A 20,840-nucleotide genomic window follows, 5' to 3' on the forward strand; every position below is an offset into this window, starting at 1 on the left:
GAAGGAACTGCAGATGCTGGTTAAACCGTAGACACAAAATGTGGAATAACTCAGTGGGGGCAGGCAGCATCTCTGGGTGAAAAGGAATAGTTGACTTTTCGGGTCGAGACCCTTCTTCGAATAGCTATTTTGTATTGATCATAAAGAAAATATATACTTGTCATGTTCATAATTTAGTGTCAGGGCGGCACAGTGGTAGAGTTGCTGCGTTACAGCGCCGGCGACTCGGGTTCGGTGATGACCATGGGTGCTGTCTGCACGGAGTTTGTACGTTCTCCCCATGACTGCGTGGGTTTTTTTCCCCCGAGATCTTCGGTTACCTCCCATACTCCAAAGATGTACAGGTTTGTAGGTCAATTGGCTTGGTATAAATGTAAATTGTCCCTCGTGTGTGTAGGATAGTGTTAGTGTGCGGGGATCGCTGGTCGGTGCGGACTTGGTGGGCCGAAGGGCCTTTTTCCGTGCTGTATCTCTAAACTAAATTGGCATCAAACTAGATTATAACAGATAACTAGATTATAAACCATTTAACCACACATCAGAATGAGTTTCTCTACAGTATGAAATTTATTGCTGACATGCAAGATTTAATGAAGTACAAAAATATGTCATCTTTATTTTATATAAATTTGTATACAATGATCACAATTCCTTGCTATTGACATCTCATACAACCTACTTCAATTGGTACACCCAGAGGCAGCTTAAACACACAAATCACAGCCATTCACAGGCTGCTGCATTGTTCCAGTCTGATTAGACAATCACATATACCACAAGCACATAATTAAAGGGAAATAAAGAAAACTTGCTGAACAATAAAGCAGATTCCCCAGGATAAACTAAAAATCCATGGCTTTAATTGTGACAAATGGTAATACTTAAGTGTCTTCACAAAATTAGGTTTTTTTGAAATTATCTACAAGTTACAACAACAAAAAATAACTGGAGCATCCAAACTAGGGTCAGGCTCAGAAAACTCGGTCAAGAGTGAGAAACATTTGAAAAGCAGTTTGCTTTTTTTCCCAGGTGTTCACTAGGTAATAATGGAGCAGGTGAAGGTATAGCCCTTCATCTGCAAAGGATGGTGGAATAGAAGAGGTAGAGAAGGAAAGAGAGAAAACATGTCAGGACTACAATGGGTCTCAGTGCTCCGTAAAGCTGTATTTTTCCAATGAACAAGGTCCAAGAGAAAAAGGTCACTGGTGCTGAAGACCATGTCTCCCTATTGATTACGTCAGGTTGATACTTTATACCAAAATATTCTTCAGAGGAGCCACTGTGCTCTTACCACTGATACCACCCATTACAAGGTGCCATTTTACACATCTGACATGCTTGGAATCAGTTATAGACCCTGAGAATTATAGTTTGCAGCTGGACATGTTACCAATTCCAAACAAGGCTCTGACAAGCTCAAGAAACAAGTCCAAGTGTGACAGATAAGGGCAAAGATGAACACCACTTATGAGTCAAGACCTATATTTGAGAACCTACAATCACACCATCTTCTGATGCAGTGTTAACTGGCCAGCAAAAGTCAAGAATTAGTTCAACAAATCTCATGTTCACGTTTATAAAGCTACCTTGGCCCTAAAAGACCAATTCATTAATTTTTACATAAGAAAAACCTTCTATACTTTAACCCACCCATTCTCGAGTTTCATCAGAAATTGCTACTTTATGTTCTATTAAATTAGCTCAGATAATATGGGATCTATCCCTCAGCTGTGGATCCCAGCACGCAGCAGAGACGGGGCTTACAAACACATCTTTGTGAGCCACAATGAAAACTTGTCTCACTAATACAGGAAGACCTCCACACAGTAGGGTTGAGTATTTCCAACCCTGCGCACGTACCTTGTGTGTCGCTTAATGGCAGGGAATTCAAAAGCATCTACACAGCATACTAACTCCACAACACTAATCCCTGAGGGGCCCCAAAAAATCTTCAGACTGTTGCAAATCTTCAATCCAAACTCGTCGACACCCACCCACCTTGCCTTACCGACCCAAACACAAGTAGATTGGTATAGTCAGACACACACACAGCATAACAGCTTGAGGGCAAATCACAAACTTATTAAAAAGAACTTTCAATTGCATGAATCTTCTTTTGTACAAGACGTCAGTCACAAGATCACACTGGCCAATGGTGGCAAATTCCCTGTACAATATCATGCAAAGACCCAAGTATTTCCTTAATACATGACAAACTGAAAATAAAAGTATTTGAATCTGCTCGATTCCTTCTATACAGCTCAACCTCAGTCAGTGAATATATACTTACCAAATCTTCAGGACAAAGTTTAATTAAATTTTTGTATAACAAAGGCTTTGTTCACTGCAACAAAGGGTAGGGAACACATTTGGAGACCATCGTTCAACCACAGGTCTGATAAAGCTAGAAGCGTTTAACAGAATTTTGAGATTGGATCAAAGGAAAGGAGATTGCAAAATATTAAAAAGTCATGAAAAATGGGAAAAATCCTGAACACCTGCGTTCTTCCAGCTGGTAACAATCTCCACTGGATGAATGACGAACTTGTTTGCTTCAGTTCCTCAAAACTATTTCGATCTGCTTTTGATTTAGCACAAGCTTACAGGTAGGACAATGACTAGCTTATGACTTGAACTATTCAAGGCAACTGGTATTGCCCACGAAGGTTCAAGGTGTATTGTACCTCCCGCAACACGAATCTTTGCACAACAAAAGATTCTTTAGGAACCAAACCCTTCCGCTAAATAGTGGAGAGTTGTATTTTCACAGGTTAAGCATATTTAGGCAAGACAGGCATTTTATTTAGGGTATTAATATCAAATGAAATTCTCAACAATTTTAGAGTCCAATGAAGCCCAAAACCTACCGCATAAAAAAATATGTACACAAGACCTCTATATCATTGGTGGTCACATCGGAGTCATTTTACAGACCCTATTGGGCCTAAGATAACTCAAAGCCACACTGAAGTCACTGAGGCAATAACTGGCTGACATGATTGTGCTACAGTTAAACAACTCTCCGAAGACCTCTTAAAATAAGTGTCAGATAATCAGACAGCATCCACATCTTGGTCTTGGGAGGGCGAGCAATATTTAACAGTCTCAACTGTCTTTCAAAAATGGTGGAGAATCCCATGTAGGATGGAATCTATTACCTAAGTCTCAGAGTCAATGGATATTCGTCACCGATGAAGATTTTGGAACTAGCGGGCGAAGCTTATATCCGTATTCCGCTGGCCCGACATGCTGCCAGATCACAAGTGAGTTTGATATATCCACAACTAACCAGGAAGGAAGCATTGTATTTAACCCAGACCAATGAGGCAGCTAACTGTTCCCCAACGAGGTGCCAAGAGAGGGTGTGATTGACCCTGGCTATTGCCAGCACTCACTCACCACCTTTATATTTCGAGATTAACAAATCTTTTGCTGCAGGATAAAAAAAAACTGTTCCACCAAAGGAAAAGGTACAAATGAAATATGCTACAATATATGATCTGCACAATGATCATAATCAGACAAGACTCTGCCACCACCCATATTCCACCTCCTTGCCAGTCAATTTCATTGGTGAAATACATTTTGCAATTGCAAAAACTTAGAAGTGTGAAAGCAAAACTGAAGGAGTTAATGGACTCAATTGCAGCAAAGTTATTGATGGCCCTGGACCAAGTTAATCAGGTGCTACACGGGTACACTAGGAACCATCATGGCCAATTCACCTCAAATTTCTGCCAGCATTAACATTGGGTCTTCAAACACTATTGTTGGATAGTTCAGACACTCACTCCACACAAGAGTGATGCATTGTCGAGCATAGGAACACCAACAAATATTTTGTGCTTTACTGAAATCCAATGAAGACACTAAATGTTCTCCCTGAGCTTGTTTAAAAGTATAGAAATGACACTAGTGTTCTGCAGTTCAGTGAACTGAAAATTCCAGTGGCCTTGGAACACAAACCACTGGTGAAGCATTGTAGTTTTAAAAAAGAAAATCAAGCTCCAAGATGAAAGCTTTAAATTCCAAAAAAAAAAAAAAGAAACCAAAAAACAGGGAAAGGTTCACTAAACCAATCATTGCAGATGCACGCAAACTGGGAATCACATTGGTTTTCTTTCCTTCACATTTTCTCTTGGAGATTTTGTACCACATTAAATTTGGCAAAAAAAGACACATGGGGGATGGGTGGGGAGGTAACAAAAAATGTTGCACTATTAGTTGATGGGTGTTGCGGGCACATTGGAACTCCATAGCTATGAACTCACCCTATTCTTAATGCTGTTAAATCCCTTGCAGTACTAGATCTTATCAGAGTCAAAACAGAGGACGAATACCTCAGCCCAGCCTCTCAATATACAGTTCTGAGAAGTGTCTTGATTAAATGAATAAAGAGGTAGATTATATAAAGTAAAACTACACATCTACAACTATCCCAGAAGATGCGGCAATATAGTCCTTTTCAAAGAGCCATCTTCAGTTGTCTCAAAACTACAGGTAATCATTTGAAGAGATTCTGTCCAATGCTACATATCTGTCACAGAATACTGTATTGCTCCGGATTGGTAGTACGTGGCACGATGGGTATTACTGTGCTGTGAACTTGGCGTGTGGAGATTCCTGTCCCGTTTCGGCCCGTCATTTCCGCAAATAGCGCTGTGCAAGGATTGCTGCGTCGAGAGGATTTATGGGCTGGGCATCGTGGCCCAGTCGCCGCACTGGCGGGATGTTACTGAACTGTCTCTTCTGTGCAAAACCCTTCACCTCGTGCATAGTGTTTCCCTCAGCCAGCATTAACTGTTGCCGCATGTAGTTTTCAAATTCATACTGTGACGATTCCTCGGTGACCTTTGCCTGTGCGAGGAAAAGAGGGCAGTTAAAGAGATACACTACATTTGACTTTCACTACTGACAAATAATGACATTTGTTTCAATGTAATTCAAAATTAATGGACCAAACCAAAAAATAGGGTGAAGGTGTAAATATTATCAGCTTTACAAAATGAGATGGTTACTTTATATTGCTGCAAAAAACAGGTCATCACATCAAAATACAACTTAGGACACATTCAGGACCCCCCCCCTCCGATTTGGAATTAAACACTCTGAATAGGCTGCTGCACACTTGTTTAAATAGGCACTATAAAAACATGCAACTGAAATAACCTTCCTCCAGAGGGCACTTCAGAATACAATTTTGACCACAACCACAGCTCTTCGTAGTAAGAGTCAGTCATTAAGTCACAGGATTTGTCACAAGGCCAGCTGCCTAGCAAAAAAAGATGTTTGGTGAATTTTGTTCTCATAGCGATTTCAGGCTTGTAAGAACCCCATCTCTATTTCCATGACGCAATTATCCCTAGCAAGTACAATTGAGGTAGGTATGGATGGAGTAGAGTCTGTGTCATGCAGTGTGGAAACAGGTCCTTCAGCCCAACCTGCCCACACAGACCAGTATGCTCCATCTATACCAGTCCCATCTGCCTGCATTTGGCCCATATCCCTCTAAACCTATCCTATTCCATGTAACTGTCCAAATGTTTTTTTAAATGTTCTGATAAAACCTGCCTCAACTTCCTACTCTGGCAGCTTGTTCCATATTTTACCACCCCTTGTGTAAAAACATTACCCCCAAGGTTCCTAATAAGTCTTTCCCACCTCATCTTAAACCTATGTCCTCTGGTTCTCGATTCCCTTACTCTGGGTAAAAGAGACTGTGCATTTACCCTATCTATTCCTCTCATGATCTTACACTCCTCGATGATCACTCTTCAGCCTCCTGTGCTTCAAGAAATAAAGTCCTAGCCTGCTCAACCTCTCCTTACTCGAGGACTCAGGCCCTCGAGTCCTGGCAACATCCTTGAAAATCTTCTCTGCACCCTTTCCATCTTAACACTATTTTTCCTATAACAGGGTAACCAAAACTGAACACAATACTCTAAATGTGGCCTCACCAATGTCTTGCACAATTGTAACATTTACCTCCCAACTCCTCTACTCGACTGTTACACAACCCTAGTTTGCCCAAATAGTAACCTGAAAAAATCTACAATCTCTTGCTTTTGACTCCTGTGCCCTGGGGAAAAACTGACCATTCCCCTAATTTATACTCCTCATGATTTCATCTACTTTGTTGCCCAAGCAACAGGGAAAAAAATTCCAGCCGATCCAGTCTCTCGTTACAACTGGAGCCCTCAGTCCTGGTCGCATTCTCGGGAATTTTTTTTCTGCTCCCATTTCAGCTTATCCTTGCCAAACCTTTGATGGCCATAAAACGGCACACAATACACCCAAGTGTGTTCTCACAACATCTTGAACAGTTGAAACCTGACGTTCCAATTCTTGCATACAATATCCTGACTGATGAACACAAACCGATAAAATGCCTTCACCACCATGTCTACCTTCATCATCACTTTCAGGGAACTACGTACAGGCACCTTACATTTTATGTGTTGATTAATGTGTTTTTATAAATAAAGCACGTATTCATTCAATACCAAAGCTTGATTTACACGCTTGTATTTTTGGAGTAATGCACTTACATTTCCACCTGGCACCGTAGTCGCATTTCGTGTTTTGAATTACACGCTGCTTTTCAAGAATGCGACCCCTGTGGAAAACGTGAAGTGCTGCTATGTATCTATTCTATGAGAGTCCCCAGGATCTTGCCATTGCTCTGCAAGTCTAGCCCTGCATTCATTTACAAATATGCAACACTACATTTGTCAGTGTTAAATTTCAAATGGCTCACTTTCTCAGTTGCTCTCGATTCTGTTATAATCTTAAATAACCTTCCTCACTATCCACTGTACCAACAATTTTTGGTGTCATCCACAAGCATACTGACCGTCACAACTATTCTCATCCAAATCAATAATATATATAAGGAAGAACAGTGGACACAGGACTGATTTATGTGGCACACAACAGGTCACAGGCCTCCAATCTAAAAAAACAACCATCCACTACTCCACTCAGCCTCCTAGGCGAGGCTAGCCCACCATGGATCCCATATGATCTAATCTTGCTGTTTATTCTAAGGATAGCCACTGACAGCAAATCAAGATCACGACTGTTGCCTGGAGTCTAGTTTCATAAATTTTCTGTGGTTAACAACTAAAATGGCAATTTCAATAACAGTTCAACACTGAACAACCAACTCTGACACTTCCATCACACAATAACTCCTACAAATGACTGTTATGCCATTCGTCAAGCATAAATGCATAACACGAGTTCAAATACCATTGAAATATAAACATCAATTCAATAATAATAAATCTATCCTCTTCCCCATTAAAAACTCATACGATCTGTGTGGGGCCCCAGCATTACACAATATGCACTAAATGCGTGAAGAAACTGAATTCCAGATGTGCTCGCAGATGTCACTAGGTCAAGAGTCATGTCACCTCAGTCGTGACTTCAAGAGGTTTGAAAATGCAAGGTCAAAAGGTAAATTCAATTTGTCAAGAACAAATACCATCTGGAGCCCCAAACTCAATTTTAGCAACTGATTCACTGAAATGTATTGGTCATGGAAGGGCAAAAAAATTCACCGAATAATGCTGGTGCTTCTTGTTGAGAGCAGGTACAAACTACTCAAGTAGGTAGCAATTTGGCACAGTGGTTAGTGCTGCTGCTTCAAAACTGTAGGGGACATGAATGCTGACTGTATGGAGGTGGTAAAGAGTTACGAGTGTTTATTGCCATAGGTACCAAAATGGAACAATTAAATTGTTACTTGCATGCTTTTCCTGACTGTGTATGTTTTCTCTGGGTTCTCCAATTAAGCAATTAGGTGGGTAATTTGATCTAAGTTATTTTATTAATTAGATTACTTGTATAATTAACTTAAGCCAATTAATTAACCTAGATAAATTATTCTTAGCTTCAGTTAATAGGGAAAATAATTGATGGGTTGCAGATGAATATGTATGAAAGAGGAAGTCACAAGGATACAAAGAAATGAGAGGGATATGAAATTAATTGGCTTGGTCCTCCAAGTCAGAACGAATCAAAAAGTATTCTTGTGTGTCATGCAAGATAAGTTGAGTTGAAGGGAGTGAATGACATTAGAATGGGAGTGACCTCTACAACCCTTCTTTGTGCAACTAATTTAGATTCAACTGTTCTGTACCTCTGCTCCATTTTACTGCCTTGCCACTGCCAAAACAATATTTCTGCCACATTGATCCCAATGCACTGCAATCTGATATAATCAGGATAAATACAGATAAACAATTTTCTCTGGTGAGAGCATTTTCCAGAATAATGGGGTATAAAATCTTGTAATTAGAACTAGGTAACTTGAGAGTGAAGTTGCAAGTGTGTCTCCACACACGGTTGGAAATTCTAAATTGATGTGGATTACCCAACACCAATTCAAGATTGAGATTAGAATTTTATTTGGACAAAGGTACAGATGAGAAAATGAGGTACAGAATGTACTTAATCTAACTGAACACACAAAGAGATATATCGATCACTCTTAATGTTCTTCATTCCATTCAACTAAACGGTTGGCACTGTAGAGGTGGTGCCTCACAGCACCAGAGACCCGGGTTCAATCCACACCTCGGGCACAACCTGCACGTTCTTTGTCAAATGCCTTTCCTCCCACATCCCAAAGACACACGGATTAAATAAACTGGCCACTGTAAGTTGCCATTGGTGTGCACATGAAGGGGTAGAAACAGGGTTTGAGTTGGGAGGAGTTGATAAGGATATATGGAGAATAACACAGGATCAATGTAATGATGGTAGCCCATGTGATATATCTTAGACTTCCGAGTTTCTTGAATGACTAAATGTTTACAGAATAATAGTCAAGGACATCAGGAACCGGGCAAGATATGGCCAAAGGGATCAAACAAACCAGATGTTCTTTTTGGTCTCTGTTGAATTGAGGCGCCATCATTAGCTTGACTATGTAACAACATGGAAGGAAAACACTCCCACTCATGGGTGCTTGTTAAAAAGTGTGTGTGCATGATTTTGAGATAACATTAGCACTGGTTTGATTACAATATGGTTATTCACACCCTGGGGTTGGTAGTCAAAGCCTAGGGCAATAGTACTTTGAACAGATTATCCAAGAAAAAAGTGCTTCCAGGGGACAAAAAAACTAAAAAGTCAGCAGCCATCTTATGTGAAGTGACATCAACTCCACAGTCAAAGCTGATTGCCTAAGAGATACTGCAAGACAGACTGGCTACACAATAATTCTGGTGCACATTCTGGCTAATTCCCAGTGCCTGGAAGCTTGGATGATTCATTGTAACTGAAGCCAGGCATGCAATGTCAAATTAATAGTTGAAACATCAGAATAATTAGTGAAAGGCAAAAGAGTGATGAGTTTGAGAGCAAATGAGTCACTTTCCCCCCCACTGTTGCTTCATTAAGCTTACATGGTTCATTTGGTTAACAAACCCAAATAAAACACTTGGACTCTTGCACAAATATGGGGTGGGTGCTCTGGAACAATATCATTACGTCGCTGAGTTGCAAAGATGAGGTCGCTATATGTTTACACAACAGTACCAACCCAAACCAGACAACTCCCTGCTATGGAATTAAACCCTACACACCAAAATTATTGCATTTATTCAATCTGGATTTTAATCGCATTGATAAATGTATCAGCAGCACAGGATCATTGGACTTCAAGCTTTCATACCTCTTGTAAGATTTCTGGATTGTTGACTTGGTCATCAATATCTGGCACCACCTGCAAAGGACCACTCAGCGATGAAAGAGACTGCCTGCAAAAAAATCGGGAGGTATTTTGTCAAAACAAAAACACATACTTTACAAAAGTATTCTTAAACAATACAAGACTGTTATTTAGCTGATATCGTGGCATGTATTAGGAGACAATTGCATCTTGAATCTCAATGCAAGCCACGGCCCTCACCAGAAAAAAAAGGACTTAATTTACCTTTTCTCAGTCTGCATCAGAACTATCCGGCTCTGCTGCTGTGCCCATTTGTAAAACAACTTAGTTTTTCTCTCCACGGACATGTTGGTCATTGTTGGACATTTCCTACAGCCCTTGACCCGCAATTCACAGCTTTTAAAAGGTTGCTTTCTATCCTGTACTCATTAATTTACTAACAAGGTGATTTAGAATCAGTCCTTTAGCACAGAAACAGGCCCTTCGGCCCAACGTGTCCATGCCGACCAAGATGCTCTATCTATGCAAGTCCCACCCACCCAGGTAACCCCCACTACCATCACCGTGAATCTATATCCTCTGGTTCTTGATTCCCCTGCTCTGGATAAAAGACTGGCCACTCATCCCATCTATTCCATTCATGATTTTATACACCTCTAAAATATCATCCCTCAGCCTCCTGCGCTCCAAGGAATTAAGTCTAGCTTGTCCGACCTATCCGTGTAACTCAGGCTCGAGTCCTGGCAACATGCTTGTAAATCATCTTTGCACTCTTTCCAGCTTAATGATGTCCTTCCTAAAGCAAGGTGACAAAAACTGAACACAATACTCCAAATGCTGCCTTACCTACATATTATACAATGTAGGAGAACATCCCAACGTACCCAACACCCTGACTGCTGAAAGCCTTCTTGGCCTGTGAAGCCACTTTTAGGGAACAATGTAGATCCCTCTGCTCCCTAGGGCCCCATCATTCACTGTGAAGGTCCTGCACTGGTTTAACTTTCCAAAATGTAACACCTCGCACTTATCTGCATTAAACTCCAACAGGATCACAATGTCAATCCCAATCCGAGAAACACCTTTTGTTTTTACCAATTCCTCCCCTGTCCTCCAGAAACTTATTTTCTTTCTTTCCATATTCCGATGAAGGGTCTTTGACCCAAAACATGAACTCTATTTCTTCTTCCACAGATACAGCCTCTCCTGTTAAGTGTTTCCAGCATGTTCTGTTTTTTTTAATGTTGGAGTTACAGCAGCTGTAGTAGATTTCCAGGATTTTAAAATGATATGGCCTGGGGCAAGAGGGAGGGCAGAACATTTTCCTCTCATTGAGTCATCACGAAGACTGTGAATCATGTGCAATAAATAGATTCCCATGGCAACAAGATCCCTTTGAAGGAAGAAAAGCAACTAAGCAATCAATATTTTGTGAAGGGGAAGAGCTGGAATTGAAATGGCAAAGTGTTGTTCAGCTCAGACGATGTCATCTTCTATCTAAATCTGCATGCATTATTCCTGCTTGTAAATAAGCAAAATCCAACTCGCCATGGTTACAAGAAGATTCTTGAAAAAGTGTTCATTAGAATATTTAAGTATGGAAGTAACCAGGGACAGAAGGAGTAGAATGCTTGAAAGCATGCAAGAACTTTGTTTTAAACAGTCGAGCCGCTGTCTCTCAGCGCTAAAGTGGCGGGTCCGAGCTTGACATTGGGTGCTCTGCGTGGAGTTTGCTTGTTCTCTCTGTGACCTCCTTTCCTTCGGGTGCTCCAGTTTGCTCCCACATCCAAAAGACGTGCGGGTTTGTTGGTTAACTGGCCTCTGTAAATTGCCCCTTGTGTGTAGGGAGCGGATGCGAAAGCGGGCTATCAGAATTTGTGTGAATTGGCGATCAATGGATGGCCTGGACTCAGTGGGATGCAGGGCCTGTTTCCACGCTGTACCTTTCAATTAAATCAGTTTGTACCACAGGTAACTGAAGAGTGGGCAAACCAGTTTCCAACCTATCAAAAATAGTGGATGATATCAACATCGATATTGAGGAAGAATGCAATAAGCACATGTCTAGCATTTTTAAAAGTGGAGAACAGGCATGTATGAGGAAATAACTCACAATCTGATCATTTTCCCAGTCTTCAATGTCGTGCATAATGCTGAGGGAACACAACTAATGTGTAGTACTGTTTATTAAAAAAAAAGGAAATAGTCCATGTTGCTGTGGGGCAGCCCGCCCAAAATTAATGAACAAATTATTGTTGATCAAGGCACAGAAATGACAATGTAGTGAGGACATTAAGGCTTGTCAGCATTAATTTGCTAAGATGAGATCAAGTTTGATTGATGGCTGTTTTTCTAAACCAGAGATTAACATGGAGAATAATCAGACTGCATAATTGGATTTTGGCAAGATATTTCATCAGGTCCACCTTAAGCAAAGGTTTAAAGCCCACGAGAGGCCAGAGGAAGTTCAGTGGAAGCAGTGGCTATCAGGCTTTGGCAGTTTTAGGAAAGGGGACTCCAGTGCTGTGAAGGCCTTCAAGATTCAATACAAGGACACTTGCTTTTCAGGTTATAGATTAATGACTTGGGTCTTATAACCAGGGTTTACCAATAATATTGCAATCAACAGTGCAGTTGTTTGTGAGAAAGAATGTTCTAGGCCACAAGAAGACACCAATGAAGTAATCAGATGTTGTGCTAAAATGGTCAGGTAATTAATCTAGGGAGGGAAAACAAGGCTTGGGTGTGAATGCAAGGTACTAGGCAGCGTGGAGAACTGGGGATGTTACAATGTTTTCAGGTAGTGGCACAAGCAGATAGGCCGTTATGACAGCATACTTGCCTTTATTAGAATTAATGGAAGGGAGGGAAGAAATGTTTCCCACATCTCCATCCTGCACAGCTTAACCCTTGATAGACACAAAGTAAGTCAGCAGGCCAGGCAGCATCTACGAAGGGAATGGGCAGACATTTTGGGTTGGAACCCTTCTTCAGACAATAACCCAGGTGTGATCCTAGTAGGCCCTACACAATAGCAAAACTCTCTCACACCTGCAAGCAAATACGCTTGAATAAAGACTAACATACTATTTTTCCCCTCCGTCGCTTGCTTCAGCTGCATGTTGACTTCAGTAACTTGCCTAGAAGCACACCTGCATCCTTTTGAATACCAACATTACCCACGTTGTTGCCATTTACCAAATACTCTTCTTCTGTAATACAATACAATACAATACAATATATCTTTATTGTCATTGTACCCAGGGGTACAACGAGATTGGGAATGCGCCTCCCATACGATGCACTAATTTAGGTAATTTAGACAGCAGCAACCCAACGAAACGAACAGTTGTAACAGTTTTGGACAGGGTAAAGTGCAAGTTGATCTATGCGTTGTGGCCATCCGGCTCAGCAGGACCGGTTCATAGCAGCTATGGCCCTGGGGATGAAGCTGTTCCTGAGTCTGGAGGTGCGGGCATAGAAGGCCTTGTATCGTCTGCCCGATGGAAGGAGTTCGAACAATGTGGATGATCTCTTATTTTTCTACATTATATTCATTTTGCAATGCTGTCACCCACTCAGTTTGTCTGTATGACTTAGAAGTCATCTCACATCTTCCTCTGCAATCACATCCCACCTAGTTTTTTTATCATTAGCAAATGTGAGAATCTGACTTTTCAACCACCCAGAATTGACACAGAATAGCTAAGACCCTACCAGTATTCACCTTCCAGCCTGTTAAGGGTAACTTCATTCCCACTGTCTAATGACATCCATCAATGTCGTTAGACATCAATTATATATTTGCCTCTGCACTCCACAATTTGAGATTTGTAATAGGAAAAAATCACGTGGTTAAAGTGCACATTGTCAGATTTTAATCAAAGCCATTTTTACACATTTTGGTTTCACCATGTAGAAATTACAGTAGCGTTTATGCATAGTCCCCCCATTTCAGGGCACCATAATGTTTGGGACACAGCAATGTCATGTAAATGAAAGTAGTCATGTTCAGTATTTTGTAGCATATCCTTTGCATGCAATGACTGTTTGAAGTCTGCGATTTATGGACATCACCAGTTGCTGGGTGTCTTCTCTGGTGATGCTCTGCCAGGCCTGTATTGCAGCCATCTTTGACTTATGCTTGTTTTGGGGGCTAGTCCCCTTCAGTTTTCTCTTCAGCATATAAAAGACATGCTCTTTCAGATCAGAAAGAACCATGCTCTTTCAGATCAGGTTCAGATCGGGTGATTGACTTGGCCATTCAAGAATCGACCATTTTTTAGCTTTGAAAAACTACCTTGTTGCTTTAGCAGTATGCTTGGGATCATTGTCTCGCTGTAGAATGCACTGCCGGCCAATGAGTTTTGAGGCATTTCTTTGAAATTGAGCAGATAGGATGTGTCTATACACTTCAGAATTCATTATGCGACTACCATCAGCAGTTGTATCATCAATGAAGTGAGCTAGTACCTTCAGCAGCCATATATGCCCATGCCATAACACCCCCACCACTGTGTTTCATAGATGAGGTGGTATGCTTTGGATTTTGGGCAGTTCCTTCTCTCCTCCATACTTTGCTCTTGCCATCACTCTGATATAAGTTAATCTTCATCTCATCTGTCCACAAGACCTTTTTCCAGAACTGTGGTTGCTCTTTTAAGTACTTCTTGGCAAACTGTAACCTGGCCATCCTATTTTTGCGGCTGACCTGGCTATCCTATTTTTGCATCTTGCAGTGTAGCCTCTGTCTTCTGACAAATGCACACCTTACTCCTGAAGAGTGTTTCTGATCTGTCGGACAGGTTTGTTTTTTAAAAAAAATTATAGAGAGAGTTCTTCTGTCATCAGCTGTAAAAGTCTTCCTTGGCCTGCCTGTCCCTTTGCGATTAGAAAGATCACCAGTGCCTTCTTTCTTCTTAATGATGTTCCAAACAGTTGATTTTGGTAAGCCTAAGGTTTGGCTGATGTCTCTAACAATTTTATTCTTGTTTCTCAGTCTCATAATGGCTTCTTTGACTTTCATTGGCACAACTTTGGTCCTCATGTTGATAAACAGCAATAAACGTTTCCAAAGGTGATGGAAAGACTGGAGGAAAGACTAGGTGCTGAGAGCTCTCTTATACCTGCATTAAGGAGGCATTTAAACACCCCAGAACAATTACAAAAGCCTGTGAAGCCATGTATCCCAAACATTATGGTGCCCAGAAATGGGGGGACTATGTATAAACACTGCTGTAATTTCTACATGGTGAAACCAAAATATATAAAAATGGCCTTTATTAAAATCAGACAATGTGCGCTTTAACCACATGTGATTTTTTTTCTGTTACAAATCTCAAATTGTGGAGTACCGAGGCAAATAAATAAATGATGGGTCTTGGTCCCAAACAATTATGGAGGGCACTGTATGGCTTTTTATAAGGGTAGAGGAAAACAGGAAATGTTCTTTTCTCACCAAGATGACACATCTCGTGCAGACCATGTGAAAGCAGTGTCAGTCATGGTGGCAGCAAGATAGGCAAGAGGAACTTTGGTCCAAAGATTAAAGTATGTGATGGTGATGGAAGGAACAGGAACTCTGAAGCTCTATTGATAGGACTTGAGGGGGGTAGGAAAGTATGAAGCTATACTTTACTGCACGTCAGACTTACCATGTAGCTATGATGGAGCTCAATGAATCCAACACTTCAGTTGCTGTCAGCCTTTGCTGTGGATCCAGAAGTAACAACTTCTGAATCAAACAAACTGTGTTTTCTGATACACGGCAGTCTCTGACAGAGAGGGAAGATATAAAATAATTAATATTGCTGAATGGCACCTTTACAAAAATGCACTGAACCCACAACATTATGCCTGCAGCACAATAAAAATCTTGAATCTATTTGACACAAAGCTATGTAAACCATGAGTCATTTAGCAGCACACCCAATACCTTCGGCATAAGACAAGCAACGAAACCAGTGAGTAATGCCACCTCCCCAAATAAAACTAATCCTACAGATCTGAGCAGCAGCAACACTCAAAAACAAACACTGGAGAGATCAATGTTATATTGTTAATGGAAACTAATTCTCCAACGAAAAATGTTATTCTTTGCAAAGCAATATTTACAATATGAACAGGGCTGAAAGGGAAGCAAATGAATGATCAACAAAAGGGCATACATTTCCCACCAAGAAGGTGATAATTTTAATCATATAATGGACTAGGATTGACCCACACAACCACCCCCCCCCCCCCGAAAGTTTGGGCGGCTAAAACAAATAGCAAATATCATGTAAACAAACTGAAACAAAAGGTTAGTGCAATGGCAAATCATCAGCCTTTGAATTCTCACTCATAACTTGGTCAACTTTGAAATTCTGTTAAATGTACCACAGCATCAAACACTTGTTTAAACCATTGATGGAGTGCAACTAACATACTCAACTGAAGAAGGGTCTCGACCCAAAACGTCACCCATTCCTTCTCTCCAGAGATGCTGCCTGACCCGCTGAGTTACTCCAGCATTTTGTGTCTACCTTCGATTTTACCAGCATCTGCAGTTTTCTTTCCTATACTCAACTGAATATGGATTGGTGACATTTTAGGTGGGGACTCTTTTTCAGGCATATGGGGGGGGGGGGGGGGGGGGAGCAAAATAGCTGGAAGAGACAAGGGACAGGACAAAGCATGGCAGGTAATAGGTGAACACAGATAAGGACCATCACAGCTCTCCAGATACAGAATCCAAAGATTCACCACCCTCTCAGTGAAGACTTTTATCCTCATCTCAGTTCTAAATGGGAAATCCCTTAATCACTAGCCCAAAACCCCAAGACTAAGGATACATCCTCCACCCACTTATTGTCAAGATGTGCAAGAACTTTGTAGGTTTCAAGAAGATCACCTCTCACTCTTCTAAACTCTTGCAAAAAAGGCCACAAAGGGCTGGAGCACCTCAGCAGGCCAGGAAACATCTCTGGGGAACATGGATAGATGACGTTTTGTGTCTGAGGAAGGGTCAGCTTATCTATGTTCTCCATATCTATGTGAGTTCCTCCTGCATTGTCGTATGGAAAACCAGCATCTGCAGTTCCTTGCTTCTACTCTACAAAATGGAGTTTAGCATATTTCTCCTTGTATCATCCATCTCCCATCCCCGAAACTAGTCCGGTTAGCTTTTGTTGCACTCCCTCTATAGTTAATACAAGATTTACTGGAAGAAACCACTCAGACTGTGCGCGATATTCCAGCTATGATCTCAGTAAGGTTCCATATGACAATAGTGCAATATCTTTACTGTTGTACTTAAATCCTCTTGCAATAAAGCCCATGCATTGCATGCCTGTGGCACCTGCCTGCAAACTTTCAGTGATTTATTACAGGAACATCCAGACCTCTTTGAACATCAACATTCTCCAATTTATTAACATTTTAAAATTACTCGGTATTTCGACTGGTGGATAATATCCTATTTATCCACACGGTACTCCATTTGTCCATTCACTCAGTTCTGCTTTTTGTCCTTCACAGTCTCAACACCACTATCAACGCCACTCAGTTTGGTGCCATCAGCAAATTTGGAAGTATTATTACATTTGAGCCCATCAGCCAAATTATGAATAATTTGAGATCACAGTACCGATCCTTATGATATCCTCATTCTTCAGGAAACGGGGCTTCCCCTCTTCCATTATAGATGAGGCTCTCACTAGGGTCTCTTCTACATCCCGCAGCTCCGCTCTTGCTCCCCCTCCCCCCACTCGCAACAAGGACAGAATCCCCCTCGTTCTCACCTTCCACCCCACCAGCCAGCGGATCCAACAAATCATCCGCCAACATTTCCGTCACCTACAACGGGACCCCACCACTGGCCATATCTTCCCATCCCCTCCCCTCTCTGCGTTCCGCAGAGACCGTTCCCTCCGTTACTCCCTGGTCCACTCGTCCCTTCCTACCCAAACCACCCCATCCCCGGGCACTTTCCCCTGCAACCACACGAGATGCAACACCTGTCCCTTTACCTCCCCCCTCAACTCCATCCAAGGACCCAAACAGTCTTTCCAGGTGAGACAAAGGTTCACCTGCACCTCCTCCAACCTCATCTATTGCATCCGCTGCTCTAGATGTCAACTTATTTACATGGCGAAACCAAGCGCAGGCTCGGTGATCGCTTCGCTCAACACCTGCGCTCGGTCCGCATTGACCAAACTGATCTCCCGGTGGCCGAGCACTTCAACTCCCCCTCCTATTCCCAGTCTGACCTTTCTGTCATGGGCCTCCTCCAGTGCCATAGTGAGGCCCACCAGAAATTGGAGGAGCAGCACCTCATATTTCGCCTGGGCAGCTTGCAGCCCAGTGGTATGAACATCGACTTCTCCAACTTTAGATAGTTCCTCTGTCCCTCTCTTCCCTTCCTCCTTCCCAGATCTCCCTCTATCTTCCTGTCTCCACCTATATCCTTCCTTTGTCCCGCCCCCCTGACATCAGTCTGAAGAAGGGTCTCGACCCGAAACGTCACCCATTCCTTCTCTCCCGAGATGCTGCCCGACCTGCTGAGTTACTCCAGCATTTTGTGAATAAATACCTTCGATTTGTACCAGCATCTGCAGTTATTTTCTTATGCTTATGATATCCCATTGTCACAGGCTGCCAATCTGGGAAAGACTTATTTATTCCTAGTTTTAATTAACCTGTTGACCAACTCTTGGTCCACTTGCGTAAACAACTCCCAGTTTCACATGCTTTAACTTTGATCCTTACCCAAAAACTCCTTTTCCTGTTTTTGAAGGAAACAGGCCTTACTCCAGTGCTCTGCTCGCCTGCCCTGAGCCACATTGCCTGTTGCATCAGACCCACGAGAGTAGTCTTTTGTTGGGAGCCCGTTAGTTCAGCACAGTTGACTGTGATGGGTCTGATGTCTTGGCACAGGAGCCTCACTAGACTCTCTAGACCTACCGGCAATCAAGGCTACCCATGTGGCCAGAGCCATTCAATATATGTGACATTCAGTAACACCGGAAACACCTTGTTTTAAAAAATATTTTCAAATAGTATAAAAATACCCATGTATACAATTTAAAACATAGAGCAGAGCAGCACAGGCACAGGCCCCTCACCCCCAAGGTTTGTGCCGAACATGATGCCTGGTTACACTGATCGCATCTGCCAGTACTTGATCCATATCCCTCTATTCCCTGCACTTCCGTGTGCCTATCTAAAAGCCTCAAATGCCACTATCGTATCTGCCTCGATCATCACTACTGGCAATGCATTCCAGGCCCCCACCACTCTATATATAAAAAAAAGCCCGGCATATCTCCATTAAACATTTCCCCCTCCCATGTTATAGCTATGCCCTCTAGTGTTGGACATTTCCACCTTGGGAATATGGTTTACTATCCACGACTCATAGTTTTACATACTTCCATCAAGTCTCCCCTCTACCTCTGTTGCTCCAGAGAAAACAATAAATTCTACCTAAAACAAAAGTCTATCCAATCTCTTCTTGTAGCTGAGACCCTCTAGCTCAGGCAGCATTCCGGTAAAAACATCGAAACTATAAATTAAATAACTTTTCCTCACAGCAGCCCACTGCTCGCATTTATTTGAAGGGGACTGCTGTACTTGCACCCTAACCTGGCACACACTCAGCTGGCAGGTTGCTCAACATGGGAGCTGGCAGCCTGTGGAACATCACCCACAGGAGCAGCTAACAATGTATGGGCAAAAGATGCCATCGTCGCCATGGTAGTGGCCATCACTGGAACTGGAAAGTGGGAATTCTGTGGGAATACACGGATGAAGTTTCAATAAAGTCATCCAGTGTCTCTGGCGTAAATTATTTGCCATCCTTCTGGAGTAGATATACCATCCTACTAAACAGAAACCTGACAAAGACTGCTCGAGAGCCCAGAACATGTGAGCCGCCAATTCACCAGGACAGCTGCAGTGAGCAACTCAACTCTCAGATAGTGCAGCAAATTTGCTCACTTCAACTCCTTCATAATGGCATGTTCAGCAAAAATCTCCACAACATTATAAATCAGCATTTCACCTCATTAAAATATTCAAACCATGAGTATGTTTAATAAAAACAAACATTGAAAAGGGAAAAGTTCAATGGCTCTGTTCTTGCAAACGATGCTGACTCAGTGGTTGAATAATGCAAAGCAGTTCACAATTGAACAAACAATAACTGAGCTGGACACACAATAAGCAAAATGGCAATAGGCTGAATCACAAGATCAAGGAACTTTTGTGGACATGCAGCCGAATATTATTCAAATGAAACAAAGTACAAACAAATCTCATACTGACATCACAGAGTCTCTGTTCAGACTGTGCCAGAAATACCACACCCAGGTCTGGACAATAATGTACTTAAATTCTGGATGTCACATTTCTCCAGTTCAACCAAACTCTCGCATCTCAGTTTGATACCCACAAAAAGAATCACTCTCATGTCCTCAGCTTTGCTTTCAAGTCCAAGGTACAAAAACTCGAACCGCTGTGGCAAACAACCAGTTTACTCATTCACCACCTGTTTTGCCGCCCTATTGTTCCGGTTGTATCCCACATTCCAAAGATGTGCTGCTTGGTCGGTTAACAGGCACTGTAAATTAGCCGCAAGCGAGAAGGGTGGCAGAACAGTGGGGGGTGAGAGAAAGTGTCAGGGATCTGTTTGGTTTTCTCCCACACTCCAAAGACGTACAAGTATGCAGGTAAATTGGCTTGGTACAAGTGTAAATTGTCCCAAGTATGTGTAGGATAGTGTTAATGTGCGGGGATCGCTGGTCGGTTTGGGCTCGGTGGACCGAAGGGCCTTTCTCCGCCCTGTATCTCTAAACTAAACTAATCTCAAATATGTGCTCATCCCTCCTGGAACTATTAATAAAATCAAGTTGCCATCCCTGATAATTCAGTCACAAACGGCATACAGTAAGACTGATAGCTAAATCTGTTTTCTCTCCCTTTACACAGAACAGAGATAACTTAGCCATTCAGATAGGGAGTTTCTCAACTACTTGTATTATTATCAATTTGTAGCGAGAATCATGAACACTAGCTTCAAAATTACCACCGATGTCCTGAATAAATTTAATATTGAGCTCCTTGTATCATCCACACACACACTGCAGCAAGTTCATGTGGGTAAACCTATGAAACTGAG

General features: G+C 41.9%; 1 protein-coding gene across 2 annotated transcripts in view; it reads right to left on the reverse strand.

The window, feature by feature from the left end:
* Positions 1–560: 560 nt before the first annotated feature.
* Positions 561–20,840, reverse strand: part of stk40 (serine/threonine kinase 40) — an 83,238-nt gene continuing 62,958 nt past the window's right edge. For both annotated transcript variants that reach the window (XM_078423062.1, XM_078423063.1), the window contains exons 9-11: positions 15,337–15,456; positions 9,686–9,770; positions 561–4,857 (exon numbers count right to left, since the gene is read on the reverse strand). In XM_078423062.1, the coding sequence (XP_078279188.1) occupies positions 4,642–4,857; positions 9,686–9,770; positions 15,337–15,456 (421 nt within the window). In that variant the 3' untranslated portion in view covers positions 561–4,641. The remainder of the gene's footprint in view (positions 4,858–9,685; positions 9,771–15,336; positions 15,457–20,840) is intronic.

The sequence above is a fragment of the Rhinoraja longicauda genome, chromosome 27 (assembly GCF_053455715.1).
Source record: "Rhinoraja longicauda isolate Sanriku21f chromosome 27, sRhiLon1.1, whole genome shotgun sequence".
Taxonomy (NCBI): Eukaryota; Metazoa; Chordata; class Chondrichthyes; order Rajiformes; family Arhynchobatidae; genus Rhinoraja; species Rhinoraja longicauda.